The sequence below is a fragment of the Mauremys mutica genome, chromosome 4 (genome assembly GCF_020497125.1).
Source record: "Mauremys mutica isolate MM-2020 ecotype Southern chromosome 4, ASM2049712v1, whole genome shotgun sequence".
Classification (NCBI taxonomy): domain Eukaryota; kingdom Metazoa; phylum Chordata; order Testudines; family Geoemydidae; genus Mauremys; species Mauremys mutica.
Window position 1 is genome coordinate 12043619 of NC_059075.1, and position 19088 is coordinate 12062706.

General features: G+C 41.6%; 1 protein-coding gene across 1 annotated transcript; it reads left to right on the plus strand.

Moving 5' to 3' along the window:
- Positions 1 to 339: 339 nt before the first annotated feature.
- ACTR10 (actin related protein 10) lies at positions 340 to 18777 on the plus strand. The gene is made up of 13 exons (XM_045015077.1): positions 340 to 519; positions 2323 to 2395; positions 3886 to 3968; positions 5677 to 5785; positions 9173 to 9280; positions 9718 to 9785; positions 10122 to 10201; positions 10698 to 10733; positions 14868 to 14947; positions 15039 to 15112; positions 15552 to 15633; positions 16511 to 16712; positions 18065 to 18777. The coding sequence occupies exons 1-13, from the start codon at positions 443 to 445 to the stop codon at positions 18244 to 18246; spliced, it is 1254 nt and encodes a 417-aa protein (XP_044871012.1). The 5' UTR covers positions 340 to 442; the 3' UTR covers positions 18247 to 18777.
- Positions 18778 to 19088: the final 311 nt, after the last annotated feature.

Consider the following 19088-nt stretch of genomic DNA (forward strand, 5'->3'; position numbering starts at 1 on the left):
TCACTTTCCCGCAGGGACCTCTCCATCCTTCACCCCCAGCACCCATCCTTGTCATCCTCTCCCGCAAGGGCCCGCTCTCTCTTTCACCCCAGCACCTTCCCCAAAGCCCTCTCTTGCTCTCTCTGTCCGCCTTCCTACCCACCCCTGCACATCGCCTCTCTTAAGGTGACTACTGCGTGCCTGAAAACAGCTCGGGCCAGAGCCGTACAGTCTCCAGCGCCGGGAAAGAAGAAGGGGACGTGCAGAATCACCTCAGCTCCCTCCGAAAGTGTCAAGCCCCGACAGAGGGATTAAACCTGAGAACAGGCAGGATCAGGGACAGCCTTGATCTGCGCCGGCCGGTGTAGAAGGCCCCCGTAGGCCGCGGGGTCTGCGCCGTTCAGTGAGGAAGGCCCCCTTTGTTGGGGTGGAAGCCGGGCGCTGGTCTCTGCAGCCCGTGGCGATGCCGCTGTACGAGGGCCTGGGGAGCGGCGGGGAGAAGACGGCGGTGGTGATAGACCTGGGAGAATCTTTCACCAAGTGAGTGGTCCGGCTGGCCGCGGCGGGCAGCCCCTTCCCCCGGCCCCGGGGCTCGCTGCGGGCTGACTCCCCCCTCCGCACGATGCCCAGGTTAGGGGTGCAGGTGGGGCTGCCCCTGTATCCCCGGCAACTGCGCCCTGTCGCGACATGAGGCAGCGCGGGCGGGTGGGGATGTGTCCGGCGTTCCCTGCCCTCTGAACGCCGTGTCACCACACGTCAGGCTGTGCCCAGCCCTGACCGGCGCTTGGCTGGTCTGTCACCATCGCAAAGGAGGCGCAACAACCCTGCCCTGCGGCCTGGCACTCGGGTGCCATGGCGATGGACGTCTTGACTCTTCGTTAAGGCTGGATGTCTTATACCCCCTTCTATCCACCACCCCAAAGTGTCCTTTTTGTATTATCAGCGCCAAATTCCAGACCTTTTCTTTTTTATGCTAGTGTCTTCTGCATGCAAGGGACTCACTTAAAATAAGAAGATAACTATGGGCTTGATCTTGCGAACAGTTAAACAAGTGACTATATTATTCACTTGAGTAGTTCCATTGGTTTCAGTGGACCTACTTGGAGGAGTAATTTTTATTCCTGCAGTGTTTGCGACAACTGCAACAGAGTCATTTGTTTACATTTATGCCACATTTGTGGCTGTACTACATTAGGCCCAGTTCTTCACCTGCCTCTATGCTGTCAGATGCATGCTTGGAGCTCCAGTAATATCATTGGGGCTCCATGCTGGAGCATGAGCTCCCATGTGAAGGCAGTTGTAGGATTGTGGGCTTAGACACACCGATCTTGGGATCAGATGGTACTGATTTCCACATGACTGTATATGATTATTAAAAATTAAGGCCTTAGTTCTGCAATCAAATCCTTGCAGGTGCAAGTCTGTGATGTGAATTTGATTGCAGCATTGGGGTCTAAATATATAACCAAAATAACATTATAGTAAGGATTTGTTAAATCCTCTACGTATGTATAAATATTGATATTCTGAAGTCTGGCTGTTTTTCTCTAGAATAGTCCCCATTCAGGAAACTGATTGGATGCATTCATGGTATCAGAATGCCAAGACAAAATATATTTATTGACCTCTTTACTTTAAAAACATTAAACTCTGAAACCATGGGTAGGCATTCTACCAAATCGTGCTTGAACTTCTAATATGTATTTCAAAAGGGACAAAAGAAATGTAAAGCATTGGGAACTCCTAAAACCTCATCCTTAGGGCATCTGTTTTTTCTGTTTAATCTTTAGAACTCACTGTCCTTTTATATATGACCTGTTTATGAAAAGTTAACTTGACTAGCTATTCTAAATCTTGGCTTGGAATCCTGCTAATTTGAACTCACTACATAGGCTGAGTCTACACTATGAGCACTCTACCAATATAAGAATACCAGTATACTAGAATGGCAAAGCGCTCCTAATGTGGACACAGCTATACTAGTAACACTGTTCTTTGTACCAGTATAATAAAACCAACCTCTACAAGCAAAACAAGTTATACCTGTAAAAGTGTAGCATTTACACTATGGCCTTTGCAAGCACTGCTGTGTTACTCAGGGATCACACCCCTTCACCCCACTAGCTAGCCTAGCTGTGCTGGCAGAAGTTTGCAGTGTAGACCTGGCCCTAGTAAATCATACATAAAACACCTCTATGGACTTTACAAATTTTGTTCAGATTAAATTATTTTGATTATCAAATCCACTTTTACTATTTGAAATATCAGATCATTAATTTCTTGGTAGTTCTTAAATGTGAAATACATATATGTAATTAGTTAATTTTAAATATTTTTGTTTAGATGTGGTTTTGCAGGAGAAACAGGACCGAGATGCATTATTCCTAGTGAAATAAAGAAACCTGACATTCCTAAGGTAACATTTTTTAAAATGTACTGTCGGGAAAGAGCCACAAATTCAATAGTTATTTGTGTTACATTTTTATTTTTGAGAAGTACTTTAAATATATATGTTCAGACATCACAGAAATGTGTGTCATTATTTCCTCCATCGTAAACCATGTCCGTTATCTCGTAGCTGTTCCTATTAAGAGGCCATAATAAGTTGTTATGAAAATTGACCTCAAATTGAGGACAATTATGATTCTGTTACATGAACAACCATAAAGTGAGCTGGCTTTTGCAAATGGAAAATTAATTGGACACATCCCTAAATTAGAAATTTGGGACCATATAGTATATTAATAGGGTAAGCTGATTGATATAAAAGTGTCTGGAACTGCCAAACATGGATTTGAGAATTGCCACCTCACATACAAAACAGGATAAGTAGAATAATCCTCAAAAGTATTTTTAAAAATAACAAAATGTTTCACCTGTAACAGCCATGATGACCTTGCTTTCTGGGTATTAATGTTCTCTCTGTTGTGATTCGGGCTATAAATTCCTCCCAGTAAATTGTTAATTCTCAGGAAACTTTCTTTTTCTGCATCAATATTACTTACAAATTAAGGCTCTAATCCTACAAGGTGTTCAGTCAATGGGTCTCCATGTGAACACAGGGGTCCGCATATACAGAACAGCTGGTAGGCTTGGGGCCTTTCAAATATTTAAGATTATTTATCTCTTGAGTTATCCAGTTGATCAGTTAGGCCCCAGTTCTGCAAAGATGTATGCATGTGTTTGTGCCCTGTGAATCATCCTGTTGAATTCAAAAAGATGATTATCAGTGGATAAAGTTAAGTATGTGTGTAAGTCTTTGCAAGATTGGAGCACTTCATGCGAAGTGTCCACACCACCGCATTTGGCATTAATCGGTACCTTTAGAGGTGGTCTCTAGGGGTATGTCTACACTGCAGTTAAACAACCGCAGCTGGCCCATGTCAGCTAACTTGGGCTCAGGCTGTGAGGCTATAAATCTGCAGTGTAGATGCATGAGGTGGAGCCTGGACTCTGGGACCTTGCAAGGTGGGGGGGGTCCCAGAGCCTGGGCTCCAGCCCAAACCCAGACATCTTCACTGTAGTTTTATAGCTCGGCAGCCCAAGTCCCGTGAGCCTGCTTCAGCTGGCACGGGCCAGCCTCTGGTGCTTAATTGCAGTGTAGACATAACCACAGGGTCAGGTTTGAGGCACATTGCCTCCACCTGTACTATGCTTTTTCTCTTAGTAGGGGATGTAAGTCTCCAGAATTGTCAATGTGACACCTTTCCTCAGCATTAAAATTGATGACAAGTTTTAAAGGAAAAAAAATTCAAAATTGATTCAAGTAAAATAATTTGTAGGTTAATTTTGTGATGTGCGTAATACATCAGACAATGGAAAATATTTCTTGAAGTCAATAACAATATCTTTTGAATTTTATACTGGCTATAGATAACATTTTAATATAAATTTTTATTTTTGCAGCCTATTAAAGTCGTTCAGTATAATATTAACACAGAAGAGCTGTATTCATATCTGAAGGAATTTATTCACATGCTGTATTTCAGGTGAGCGGCACTGTGATATTTTTCTCTGATTAGCTGCTTTTGTTTGATCATGTTGCAAAAGATGTCTGTTTTGATAGGGGTTTTGGAGAAGGCTGATGTTATGTTTCCTAAACGATAAAACGATGGGAAGGAGATGGCTAGCTGGCTGAGCTCTTGCTGAAACAATTATTTAATGCTGCTAAAATTTGAATTGTGTTGTTAATGTGTGATAAGCACCTAGAGCTTTGGATATGCATCTTATTGTTTAAAATCATCTAAATAAATAAAACAACTGTTAACTGTGACATAGTCACAAATAGCTTGAGCTCGAAAATTCTTATTCTTGTGTGGAGTTGCACTGATTTCAATGGGGCTGCTCATAGGGCTCCAAAGCCCATTGAGATAAATGGAAAAACCAGGCCTGATGTGAACAAGGGTTTGGACGTCTGGATACAAATGTTCAGCGTCTGAGATTTATAATGTGCCTGATGGGATCACTGAATTCTGTAGGGTTATATTTTTTTACTTGAATAGAACACATATTCCCCTGGGTCTAAATGTCCTCATGAACTTAGATTTGGTCCTCTCTTGTCCCACTCACATCCACATACAGAATGACTTGACTCCTGTTGTGGACAAACATTACTTTTGTTACTGGACTTCTGCCTCACTCCCTCAAGCATTATTGGTTTTCTTTCTGTCCTCTACCAGTGCTGTTCTGTTTCTGACCCAAAGTCTCTGACATGCTGGGGACACGTCCTTCTGCAACTAGAAGATGGTTTTATTATCGTTTTGAGAAAATGCAAATTATTCCCCTTTTTCTTTTAATTTTGTGAGAGATGATGAGTTAGACCAGGGATAGGCAACCTCTGGCACTTGTGCCGAAGGCGGCACGCGAGCTGATTTTCAGTGGCACTCACACTGCCCTGGTCCTGGCCACTGGTCCAGGGGGCTCTGCATTTTAATTTAATTTTCAATGAAACTTCTTAAACATTTTTAAAACCTTATTTACTTTACATACAACAGTTTAGTTATATTTTATAGACTTAGAGAAAGAGATCTTCTAAAAATGTTAAAATGTATTACTGGCACACGAAACCTTAAATTAGAGTGAATAAAATGAAGACTCGGCACCCCACTTCTGAAAGGTTGCCGACCCCTGAGCTAGACCTTGAAGCACAGGACTGTGGGTCAGGAGATCTGGGTCGTATTCTTAGGTCTTCCACAAATGCACCGTGGCATTGGACAAGTCACTGAAGGGTGGCCTGCACACAGACCTATATACTTAGAGGTACATAATCTGTTTGTAGACAAGACTGTAACCTCTGCATGCACCGCCGTTTCCTGATCTGTAAATCTGGAATAATGCCTACCTCCCTGCATGTTGTGAAGCTTCATTGTAAGATGCAGTGAGGTGTGGGGTGGAAGGTGCTATCTAAGTGCACTTTATTATTTATTATGCTTTTGACTGAATTAACTTTCAAAAGAAGTAGTTACAAAACTTGAAAAAAGGTATCAGGTCCCATAAGAGATGCTTAGATTTAACAAGTATCAGAGGGGGAGCCGTGTTAGTCTGGGTCTGTAAAAGCAGCAAAGAGTCCTGTGACACCTTATAGACTAACAGACGTTTTGCAGCATGAGCTTTCGTGGGTGAATACCCACTTCGTCGGATGCATGCATTAACAGCCTCAATTTATAATTCTTTACAAATATATGTGCTGTTTTCCAGACATCTGCTGGTGAATCCCAGAGACCGTCGCGTTGTAATAGTGGAATCTGTGCTATGCCCCTCACACTTCAGAGAGACACTCACTAGAGTACTTTTCAAGTATTTTGAGGTACGTGTATTACCTATTGGCATTCGTTGTCTTAATTGATTACATAAGAATGGGCATATTGTGTCAGACCAGCGATTTATCTATCCCAGTGTCCTGTCTTCTGATAGTGGCCAGTGCCAGATGTTTTAGAGGGAATGACGAGAACAGGAATTTATCAAGGGATCCATCCCCGGTCGTCCAGTCCCAGTTTCTGTCAGTCAGAGGTTTAGGAACAACCCAGAACATGGAGTTGCATCCCTGACCTTCTTGGCTAGTAGCCATTATTCTTACCTTATTCTTATTTGAACCTAGTTACATTTTTGGTCTTCCCAACATCCCCGGCAATCATTTCCACAGGTTGACTGTGTGTTGTGTGAGGAAGTACTTCCTTATGCTTGTTTTAAACCTACTGCCTATTAATTTCATTGGGTGACCCCTGGTACTTGTATTATGTGAAGGGGTAAATAACTCTTATTCACTTTCTCCCCACTATTCATGATTTTATAGATTTCTATCATATTCCCCTTTAGTCGTCTATTTTCCAAACTGAACACCTCCAGTCTTTTTAATCTTTCCTCATATGGGAGCTGTTCCATTTCCCTAATCATTTTTGTTGCCTTTTTCTGTACTTTTTCCAGTTCTAACATATCTTTTTTGAGAAGGGGCAACCAGAACTGCACACACTGTTCAAGGTTTGGGCATACCATGGATTTATGTAATGGCATATATTTTCTGTCTTATTATCTATCCCTTTCCTTATGGTTTCCAACATTCTATTCACTTTTTTTTAAACTGCTGCTGCACAGTGAGCAGATGTTTTCAGAGAACTATCCACGTTGACTCCAAGAGCGCTTTGAGTGGTAATTGCTAATTTAGACCCCATTGTTTTGTATGTATAGTTAGGGCTGTGTTTTCCAATGTGAATGACTTTGCATTTATCAACTTTAAATTTAATTGGCCAGTTTGTTGTCCAGTCACCCCGTTTAGTGAGATTCCCTTTGTAACTCCTCGCAGTCAGCTTTGAACTTAACTGCCTTGAATCATTTTATATCATCTGCAAACTTTGCCACATCTTTGTTTACCTCTTTTTCGAGATCATTTATGAATATATTGAACAACACTGGTCCCAATATGGATCCTTGGAGGACCCCACTTTTTACTTCTCTCCACTGTAAAAACATTTATTCCTACACTTTGTTTTCTGTCTTGTAACCAGTTACTGATCGATGAGAGGACCTTCCCTCTTATCCCATGACTGCCTACTTTGCTTAAGAGCCTTTGGTGAGGGACCTTATCAATGTCTTTCTGAAAGTCCAAATACACTATATCCACTGGATCACCCTTGTTCACGTTTGTTGACCCCCCCCCTCAAAGAATTCTAATAGATTGGTGAAACATGATTTCCCTGTTCAAAAGCCATGTTGATTCTTCCCCAAATATCATGTTCATCTGTGTGTTCTTTACTATATTTTCAGCCAATTGGCCTGGTACTGAAGTTAGGCTTACAAGCCTGTAATTGCCAGGATCACCCCTGGAGCCTTTTATACAAATCAGTGTTACATTAGCTATCCAACATTCATCTGGTACAGAGGTTGATTTAAGCAATAGGTTACATACCACAGTTAGCAGTTCTGCAATTTCATATTTGAGTGCCTTCAAAACTCCTGGGTGAATACCATCTGTCATGTAGGATATGTAGAATAATCAAATAGTGCTAGTGGCCATTGCTATACTTGGCATGTGTGGGAATGGACAAAGGAGTGGGGATAAAGGGAAAAAATGAAAGTGAAAAGAGGAAGACAGAGAGGTAGAGATCAGTGGGATTTTTTCCTGACTCATTTAAATATCAGTTATCTAAATAGCATATATTAGCAAGAATTACCTATAGATTTTTTTTTTGACTTGGCAAAAAATAGCTCATGTCATCTCATTTTTGACAGGACCAATAATCCCCACTGAGCACTGCCAGAAACCTGAGTCTATATTTAAACATTTCTTAGCGCTCTCTCTCAACACAAGTCTTAATCCTTTATCATAAGCCAATATCTTTGCCTAGCATGTGACCTAAACTCTGGCTGTACTCACTTAGATAGGAACTTATTTGATATTTATGTCCTTCACATAATCAATCTTTTTGTTAGATCAGACTCTTCCTTAAATCTAATTCTGATCCTAGTGTCAATGGAAAACACTTTGCAAGGTAATGCCATAACCTTTCAGTTCATATAGGTCAGATTGCTATGCTTTTCTGTTAAAGGCTATGCAAATAAGTAGTTTGCCTCCCCAGCCTAATTTTATAACTAATCTTAAACTGTCATAGATTACATTTCTGTATAATTCCTTCCTGGTATCTTTTTTCCCCACCTTAAATTTGATGAGCAGTGTGAGTGGATTTTCTAATCCGTTCACAGAAAGTTAAAAAAGAGGAGAGAGAAATGCCTTTCATTTTGATTACTTTGCAATGTGAGGATGACGGATAATGCACTTAACACAGAGCTGCTTTAAACATTATCCAAAATGACTGGTGACAGTGAAAGGTCCGTACTTTGGTTTTGAGGTCTGGTTCTATGACAACAAACCTGCTGGTAGCCATGTAAAGTGAGCCCTGCCTCGTGTGTAGGGCCACCATTTCATGGTGTTACAAATAAATGTGACATTTGATACAAGGTCAGCATTTTTAAATAGTTATCTTGTGATCTAATTACACCACGCTGTTGCCAATAAATAAAAACTGTATGGAATTACTTTTCCTTTTCCCCAGAGTTCAGGGGAGGGTATTTGCCAATGGAGTTGTCAGCACCCTGAGAGCGAGATTTCTAGGGCAAGGCTGGCGCTCTCGTCTAGCTATATGGTCTGAGCTGCTTCTTTCACATTTCCTTTTAGAGTTCCCTCTTTCTTACCTATATTGCAATGTGATCCTTGTGGCGAAAAGAGCTGTTGATTTGCTCTGAGACTAACACTTCCTAGTACTAGCTTTTAATCAGTGTTTGTACAGTGGAGAGCATGATCCCACTGGCCACACATCAAAACTTTGTCTCCTTTGCTCACCTCTTCATGCCTTCACAGCATGTTATGAAGAGCTACGTTTGGCCTTCTGTAGTCACCTGTGACTTGACCTAAGCTATGTTCCATACACAGTACTTGTTTTTCTGACAACCCTCTGTTACTATTCACTGGTATTAAGGACATATGTGGACATGGTGTAGCGATGAACATGTTGGGAATGAATTTGAGTATGCTGCTGTATTTAGTTGGTCGTCATCACTTTAGATTCAATCCTGAATTAAGACTGGGCAGTTCAGTACTTGATTGGTCAGTCTTCATTTTTTATACGAAATTGGGGGGAATGAAAATTATAAACCTTCAAGTTTTCTTGCACTGAATTTAATTGTTTTGGTCTCATTACAGGTTCCTTCTGTGTTGTTTGCCCCAAGTCACCTGATGTCTCTTCTGACACTTGGGATTAATTCTGCTATGGTTTTAGACTGTGGATATGCAGAAAGTCTGGTGCTGCCTGTATCCTTGAATAATAATCCGGAAATCAAATCTTCAGCAGGAAAACTATAACAAGAAGTAGCTTATTTTATTATAGACTTGAAATATTATAGACAAGAATAGGGACAGACCAACAGTTTAGCTTTGATCATAGTATTCTGGCTTGCAGTTTTAGAGTGGAGAATATCACAATATCCTGACTTACTACATGAGAATCCCTAGACCTATGCTCTTTCCAAAGGATGGGATAGGAACAGACATAATCTGTGTTCTATTGCTTGACAGTTCTGTGTTTCTCCCTCACATACTACACATTAATGAGAGTTCTGGACAGAATTGACTATTAGAAATATTTCTAACTGATGCAGGGAAAGGAGGAAGAAAAATGCCTTCAATCCTTGTGTCTTCAGATGGAAAACACATTATAATATAGTGAAGATTTCCTGAGCTGCTTATAGATATATGAGGGAATCCCCATTTTGAGTTGCTGGGGTGCCCTTCCCCTAGGAGGAAAAGCAATTCACAAGTAAGTTTACAGTTATGCATCCAAGATGATTCTGTCAACTGATGCCATTTGATTGTGAAAATTAATCTTTAGTCAATTACTTTTATTATAATATAATTAAATTGGATTATAAGCCCTGTTGTGTTACCATCCCATTCTAAAGTTGTAAACGTGTAGTGGCCGTGGAAATATGATGGGAACTGTGGAAATAACAGTTTAGAAATTGGATTTATTTCGGTCTTTATTTAAAAGAAAGTGTTACTGAAGGAAGTAAATAACGTAGTGCTGACATGGTACAAATACATAGGATTGGTAGCGGGTGGTAACTATAGACTTTTTATATTTACAACATTTTAGGGAGCTGGAGAATCAGTTGTTGGAGCAATGCAGTGTTGACACAGGAGTAGCTAAAGGACAAAGACTCCCATCAGTGATGGGTAAGGTGTATTTCTGATGTAACATAAATGTGTTCCTTTTTAGGCAATCATTCTGGGGAAGGTGGGTTAATCCCGCTTCCTTCTCTGCTTCCTTTCATGCTGCTAACATCAGAAAGAATAAATTAATGTTTCTCCACCAGGTTTAACATGCTGCTGGTTCCATGTCTCCTCTCCCAGTATAAAATTAATTAGTATGTTACTTCCATGACAAACCACTCTTAACGATTAACTGGTTTGAAATAAAGTTTAGTGCTGTATTCTTTGTCTGTTACATTTTGAATGTGAGAAGAGCATGTTACATTGTTTCCAAATGTAAGACAGGTTCTCTTTTTCATGTAGATTTCTTCCCCCAGTAAAATTGTTTATTTCTAGCAACTCTTTTAAAGTTATTGTTGTGCAATTTCTGTACTAAATTCACACTTCAATTATTGGTTGGATTTTGCAAGTTGTATTTTTACTTAATGAAGATCTGTACTAAACTATTAACTATTTTTAGGCTCAGTTCCAGAAGACATTGTAGAGGATATAAAAGGTAAAACTCTTTACTTCAATAAACGCTATTTTGTGCTTTCCCTCAGAGATCAATTTAACAACGTCACTACATTTACAATACCCTGCCACTGTAAATTTATGGGATTCTGTTGTTTTAAATTCCCTTTTGTCATATTTCTTATATCAGCAAAAGAACTTGAAGTACTGTCCATATTGTAGGTGTTCTGCGGGTCATATTGCATCCATCTTCTGAGGTTAGACTTGAGGTGTTGGTCCAGTTATAGCTGAGTGTTGTGTGTTTTGCATATAAACACAATGTAAGAATATTGGGTAGTTTTGTGCATCCATCCATCAGCAGTTTAGGTTAATATGGTGTTGCATTTTTAAATACTCGTGTTCTGTTTTTTTCTGATGACTATTTATAGAAACACACAATATGTACCCTACCTTTGATTAATAGCAGATTTAACTTTCACAAACTGGCAACATCAAGTTTCGATTGCTTCTGGTCAAAAAGACCATTACTGCTGAGAAGTTCTGACTTAAAAGATTGTTCGTTCTTGCTTAAAATGATTTAGCTAGGCATGCTCTGTGTTTGCCACATAATATGGTATCTTCACCAAAACTGAAAATACACCGCTACCTCAGTATAACGCCACCCGAAATAACACGAATTTGGATATAACGCGGTAAAGCAGTGCTCCGGGGGGCGGGGCTGCGCACTGCAATGGATCTAATCAATTTCAATATAACACGGTTTCGCCTATAACACGGTGACAGCGTTATATCGAGGTAGAGGTGTGGCATGTAAAAGGCGTTTTGGAATATTGGATCTGGTATGAAATATTAATCACCTTAATAAATTTGCACTTCAAAAATTTGGGCATACTTCAGTAAAAAAACTATACTAACTTCTCTATGTCTTGGTCTACATTATGAGTTTAGGTCAAATTTAGCAGCGTTAGGTCGATGTAACCCTGTACCCATCCACACGACTAAGCCATTTTTGTCAACTTAAAGGGCTCTTAAAATCGATTTCTGTACTCCTCCCTGACGAGGGGATTAGTACTAAAATCGACATCGCTGGGTCGAATTTGGAGTGGTGTGGACACAATTTGACGGTATTGGCCTCCGGAAGCTATCCCAGAGTGCTCCATTGTGACCGCTCTGGACAGCACTTTCAACTCAGATGCACTAGTCAGGTACGCAGGAAAAGCCCCGGGAACTTTTGAATTTCATTTCTTGTTTGGCAGCGGAGACTGCAGGAATTGTGGGATAGTTACCCACACTCCACTGCTCCGAAAGTCGACGCTAGCCCCGGTACTGTGGACGCACTCCACCGACTTAATGCGCTTAGGGGGGACGCACACAATCAACTGTATAAAATCTCTTCAGAAAAATTGACTTCTATAAAATCGACCTAATTTCATAGGGTAGACATACCCTATAGCACTTTATATGTAGTTCATCCCAAACCACTTTACAACTCTTTTAATAGAAAATAAAAATCGTTGATGAACTTAAGAAATGTTTCCTATGGCTTATTAACAGCCAGTCTTAACAGAAATAGTATCTACCTGTTGGGCCAGACAAGGGGGAAAGACCACATGTCAAGCACCTCGATACCGTAAGATGTTCCATACCTTTTAAACATTGCTAATATTTTATCACGTATAATTAATTCATGGAAATGGCTTTTTAAAATTCTGGACACAAATGCAGCTTTCTGATTGGCTGTCTTTTTTCACACCGTTATTTTTAACCAGATATAAGATGTTACTTGCTAGAATGGTTGTTTGTGTTCTATTAAAGATACAAATGGAGTTTGGCTCTTAAGCTCCTTCTGGAGTTTTGGAGGGCAGGAGATATGTGCCACTAACACCACCACATAATAGCAGACCATTTACAAAACAGCAACATCCAATTTGAGATGGTGGTGTGTAAGGGTATGTCTACGCTACCAGATTAGTTCGATTTAACTTAATTCGAATTTGTGGAATCGACCTTACAAAGTCGAATTTGTGTGTCCACACTAAGGACACTAATTCGACTTTGTGAGTCCACACTAATGGGGCAAGCGTCGACATTGGAAGCGGTGCACTGTGGGAAGCTATCCCACAGTTCCCGCAGTCCCCGCTGCCCATTTGAATTCTGGGATTTCCCCACAATGCATGCTGGGGGGAAAAATGTGTCAATGGTGGTCTTGGGTAACTGTCATCATTCAACGTGCTTTCAGACATCTCAAGGGGAGATGGAGGAGATTACTGACTCGCTCAGATCTCAGCGAAACCAATATCCCCATTGTTATTGCAGCTTGCTGTGTGCTCCACAATCTCTGTGAGAGCAAGGGGGAGACCTTTATGGCGGGATGGGAGGTTGAGGCAAATCGCCTGGCTGCTGATTACGCTCAGCCAGACAGCCGTGCAATTAGAAGAGCCCAGCGGGAAACGCTGTGCATCCGGGAGGCTTTGAAAGCTAGGTTCCTCAGGGAGCAGGGTAACCTGTGGCTGTTCAGTTTCTTTACAGAGAAGCTGAACCTGCCCCTGCTTCAGTTACTGTTGACTTTCTTCTGCGGTTACATACCCCGTTCACCGCGTTTCCTCCCTTCCAACACACGTTTAAAAATAAAGTTAATGGAACATTGTTAATTAACAACGTTTTCTTTATTAATGAATTTGCGTTAAAGGGTTGAAACAGGGACGCAGACTGTGGTGGGTAGGGTGAGCAGTGATGTTAACACCGCTTCTACACTCGAGGAATGATAGGCTCCTGCTCCTAGAGCGGTCTGCAGTGCCGGACTGGTTGTTTCAACGGAGCCTGCCATCCCTCCTTTTCGGGACTCTGTGTGCGGGGGCTACGTGACCTTGTGGCGGGGGAGGACGGTTACAGATTCCCCTGCTGCGTGGCTCTGTGGTCCGGGACAAGGACCGCTGCATAAGTTCTGTAACCGCCCTCCCATTCCACAAAGTCACGTACCCCCCACCCACACAGAACATGGAAAACACCTCCCAGACTGACCAGGGTGCCTACTGACTGCACTGTGTGTGTGACCTGCTGTTGATCCTGCCCCCGTGTCTGTACCCTGGTAAAGGTGACTGTCCTATGCAATTAACAACCCCCTTCTCCCCCCCTTCACAGACAGAAACTTGACGGAAATAGTATAGTAATTAACAGCAAACTACTTTTAATAATCAACTACACAGTTAGGGGAAGAAACTGGGATTGGGGCTTCGGTGAGCCAGGAAGGGAAGGACTTCTCAACATTTAGGGAATGAGAGCCTTCTTGTATTTGTGCACTCTGCAGGGGTGCAGTGACAGTTTTCATGGCCCCTGTCGCCCCTCCTTTTTGTTACTTTGGGTGAGGGGGGTTTGGGACTTTGTGGCGGGGGAGGGCGGTTGCAGATACAGTGCAGGGGGGCTCTGTCCTCCTGCCTGCGGTCCTGCAGAACATCCACAAGGCGCCGGAGCGTGTCAAATTTTCCCTGGGCATTTCCTGTGTGGCTGGTCAGAACATCCAAGCTCAGACTGCTGTCCAGAGCGTCAACAGAGTGGTGCACTGTGGGATAGCTCCCGGAGCTACTAAGGTCGATTTCCATCCACACATAGCCTAATTCAACATAGCCATGTCGAATTTAGCGCTACTCCCCTCGTCAGGGAGGAGTATAGAATTCGAACTAAAGAGCCCTCTAGGTCGAACTAATTAGCTTCCTGGTGTGGACGGGTGCACAGTTAAGTAGAATTAACGCTGCTAAATTCGATATAAACTCCTAGTGTAGAGCAGGCCTAAGACTGGAATTGTTGATTCAAATGCAGTAAACTATCCCTTCCACCTCCTGGCAACAAAAAGGCAGAGTTGATAACACTCGATGGACTTTAGATCTAGCTATTTAGTTCCTCAAGAAGAAAATCCTCTCTAGTGCAGCATATTTGTGGTATGAATGCTACTTCCTTTAGAATTCTGCATCCCAACCAGAGCCTAAGTTCTGATAAGTAGTGTCAGAGTATTTCACAGCAAGTAGCAATATCTTGTATACATAAAAATGTAGACCTTGGTCCCAAAAATGTTAAGTAAAGGGATAGAAGTCACAAGCTGTGAAGCTACTCCAAGGCAATGGAAAGTTAAGGCATCTAAAACAAAGTCTTTGTATATCTTTTTTTTTTTTCTTTTATAAAGTCCGCACTTGTTTTGTGAGTGATCTCCAACGTGGGCTGAAAATCCAGGCAGCAAAGTTTAACATGGATGGCAGTGCTGAGGTAGGTGGAAAGTAAATGTTTCTCCTCCTCTTTGAAGTGGAAGGAGATCTCTTTTTTGCCTTTCAGATGATGTGTGTGTGTTTTGTTTCAGCGTCCTTCACCACCTCCAGATGTAGATTACCCTCTAGATGGAGAGAAGATTCTGCATGTAGTTGGCTCAATCAGGTTAGAAAACTTATAACTAAAATGACTTATTATTTTATTGTTGTGTTTAGAGTAGTGCCCCGATGCCTGAATATTGAAATAAACCATTAGAAATGATGCCTTAGTTGTGTGCTGGTAAAATGTATTTGTTTGTTTAGGGGCATTAATGAACCATTGCACTTTGGTCTTGTGATTTGAGGCCCCTAAAACTTCACACTATAATGACAGCCTGTGGTACCACCTTGAGGCCCCAGTCATGCACCAGGAACCCATTGTGCTAGGTGCTGTACTAACATGTAACAAAAACTGTCCCTGTTATACTAAGACTCTAAACTCTTTGAAAGGTGAAAGACAATAGGTGGAAACAGACAGTTGGGAGAACACGAGGAAACAATGACACCATACTGGTAGGCTGTTGTTTGTTGCTAATGCGCCGTGCTTTGTTTTGTTTTGTCAACAGAGACTCAGTTGTGGAAATACTGTTTGAGCAGGATAATGAAGAGAAATCCGTTGCCACTTTAATACTGGATGCACTTATTGAGGTATCGCTACCAGTATAAATAGTTGCATGCATTGCTGTGGCCTTGCATAGAGCCTGGTTTTACAAACCATCATTCACTTGGGCAGTCTCACTGATTATAAGTATGGACCGTGTATGGGTAAGATGTTCTCTGAATTAGGCTCATGACTGGCTTAGGGAAGATGAGAAACTACAGCATATTGTGTACTCTTAGAAATTCGAGTGCTATAATTCAAGAGGTGTCAGCATTTTTATTACTCTCCTCGCTCTTTTAAGGTCTTTTATTTGGACTTGGAAATTCTCTTGAGGCGTGATAGCTTATCATAAGAAGAAATGTCTTTGTCTAGTTAGGAAAAAAAATATGGAATGTGGGTTTGACCAGTACAAATGTAAACTACATCTCATTCTATGTATATTTTAAAGATGGGTTTCTGCAGTTACAAATATATTGTTTGAACCAAAGTTTGCAGATGAGTAATTCTTTGCTAGGACAATAAACTTGGATGTTTTAAGGCAATTATTTCAAGTTAGGGCTCACCTTGTTATAAAAATTGATGCCGTTAAATAATTCCCAATGTTTTGGGTTCCGTGGTCTAGAGGTCCTGGGACAGTTCAAATTACATTGTTCTCTAGTGACTCCTTCTGACCAAGCAAGCAATGGCTCTGGAGGGGTAAGTCAGTCAAGAGAGGGTAACTGCAGCATGGGACACCTTGAGAGGGGTAGCAGGCCTAGATAAAAACACAAATGAGTTGCTGCACATAGTGTATATTGCCTTGTGCTTACGTTAACAGGAATACATACCAGTGTCACTTGTAAAGAGAGGCGCTACATTTCGGACGTGTTCTGAATGCTGTGTATATAACTTCATTTAAACATTTTCAATTTTCTTTTGTACCAGTGCCCAATAGACACCAGGAAGCAGCTGGCTGAGAACTTAGTAGTTATTGGTGGCACTGCTATGTTGCCAGGATTCCTACACAGATTAATGGCTGAAATTAGGTGCCTGGTTGATAAACCAAAATACAAAGAAGCACTTGCCACTAAGACCTTCAGAATTCACACTCCACCTGCCAAACCCAACTGTGTGGCTTGGCTGGGAGGTAAGAATGACACTGGGGTTAGTCAGAGGTATGAAGGGAAAAGCAAGGTTATACAATGGGATTTGGAAAGAGTAAATGACAATAGTGCTTTGAAACGTTGCTAAGTGTAAACTGCATCTGAGCTTTTTGTAGTTATTGTGACTCATGTCAAAGTCCTGTGGAGCAAAGCTGCCTCCTGGAGTTTTGGAGGGCAGGAGATTTGCCCCACTAATGACAGCAGATCATTGAAAAGCAGCAACATCAAATTTGAAGCGGTGGTGTGGAAGACAGGAATTGGTGATTCAGGTGTGCAGTACGCCATTCATGCCGTGTGGTGGCACCAGCAAAGCAACCATCCAAAGCACAAACTTGAGGACAGGGGTGTCATTTGCTATGGGGCCAGATTTTTCATAGCTCCTCTCCAGCTGGCACTGCAGTGTCTCCCGTGGGCGTGCATGGACCACTGTGAGCCGGGAGTTCTAATTGCTGCATTGGTAGTTCCAGCCCCGGCTGGCCAGGGAGCAGTAGCAGCCTGGGTCAGAGCTGAGCGCAGAGTGAGTTGGGCCCTGATTCCCCCACACCCACCCCCTCCCAAAAAAAAAGAGGTGGGAGGCAGTTATTGACTTAAAAGCTGCCAATCATAGGCTAGGCAAAGGCTGCTAACTCACTGCACAACTCCCAGATACCCTGATTTACAATATAGCAGGTAAGGGGAGGGCCAAGAGAGGCATTTCATGGCGATTCCATGTGGCTAAAGGTTTCTTCTGACACGAATTCTTGAATTTATATGTACATTTCAGCTAATAAACTAAGCCTCTGTACGTAACTAGAGTAGAATTTTAGAGAAACAAAATGTAATACATTTAAGCCTGGTTGAACATGAGTGCCACAGAACAGCAAATGTTTGATATTGTGGGTGTCATCAGCCTGTCTGCAGCTCCTCATCAGAAAGAGTTGCCAGTTAACCAACATAGACGTACTTTTCTCCACGAGTCGTACAAACTTATTCTTGTGCACGTTGTGCCATGCTAGGAGTGTCCCACAGTGCTTAGTTTCTGGGAGAATTTCATTTACCCATGGGATTGATGGTACCTGTTTAAAGCACTTGGAGTTACAGCTTCAGGGAAAGGCCTCTGGCAGGAAACTACTCGCAGTAAAGCCCATATGGGTCTTTTATTCAGTCACTTATGAAGGGTGTGGAATGAAGCAATAAAATACATAAAAGAGGGAAAGGGATTAGACTCAGTATATTCAGACTTTTGTCTCTTCTTTGGCGGGTTGAAAAGGAGTTAGGGGAGATTCCCGCAACCGAGCAGGGGAAAGAGACATTCAGTGTGATGAGAACTAATGTGAAATTTTGTTTTACGCTGCAGGAGCCATTTTTGGAGCTCTTCAGGACATACTTGGAAGCCGGTCAGTGTCCAAGGAATATTACAGTCAAACAGGCCGTATACCTGACTGGTGCTGTCTCAATAACCCTCCTTTGGAAATGATGTTTGAGGTTGGCAAAGCCCCACCACCATTGATGAAGAGGGCTTTTTCCACTGAGAAATAAGCATCTGAATACAACACAACTGCACAAGGCTTCCTTTCACCTATTTCAAGCAGACCTATACAAGTTGCTTCTTATGCAGTAAGTTAATCAGGTGTAACACTGTTTCAAATTAATGATATAGGTGTGGCTTGGGAGCATCTTGTTGGCTGGAACTATATTGAAGTTGGATACAATTCTACATTTAGATTAAAAGACCCCAAAACACTGGTTTTGACAAATGTGATGTTGTGCTTGGTGGGGTTTTTTTGTTTGTTTTTGTTTTTCTTTTTTCTTTCTATGGAAATATTGTAACTGGCACAAGTTGTTAACTACTAAGTTGTTTGCTCTATACATATATATGTACAGTAGATACAAAATTAAGAGGCTTAGTTTTAAATATTTTTGTTTTGTTTTAAATATCTTAGAAGAATGAAGGAGATTCCTTGTTACCTGAAACCATCTGTGGAAGTTTCTCTGCCAAACTCTGCATAAAATGTTGCACATGTTAACATAACCTGTTGGTTCATATATTAAAGTGTCTCCTGGAAACTGTTTTGTCTTGTTGTCTGTCCATGGAAGTTGTTATAGGGATAGTAATTCTCTTAGACAGAGATGCCTATTTTCAGAAGCTGAACAGGGAGTTGCTCCAGGCTGAAGTTGTCAAAGTGTCAACTTAACCTGCCTGCTAACTACCTTTACCCCCCCAAATCTGTCCGACCACTTAGGAAATGTACATGAAAATCTTAATGTTAATAACATGCACATATTGATTATTTTAATTTTATTTGGGTTGGAGAGGCAAGTTAGCCTCAAGGCAGATGTTAAAATATATAATCCTACGGCAGTAAATATGAAATAAAAAT

Excerpts from the sequence above, each read along its gene's own strand:
- ACTR10 (XM_045015077.1), top strand. The coding sequence starts at position 443 with ATGCCGCTGTACGAGGGCCTGGGGAGCGGCGGGGAGAAGACGGCGGTG. Across the intron at positions 9,786-10,121 it reads GGAGGAAAAGCAATTCACAA|GGAGCTGGAGAATCAGTTGT; the intron begins GTAAGTTTACAG and ends ACAACATTTTAG. Across the intron at positions 14,948-15,038 it reads ACATGGATGGCAGTGCTGAG|CGTCCTTCACCACCTCCAGA; the intron begins GTAGGTGGAAAG and ends GTTTTGTTTCAG.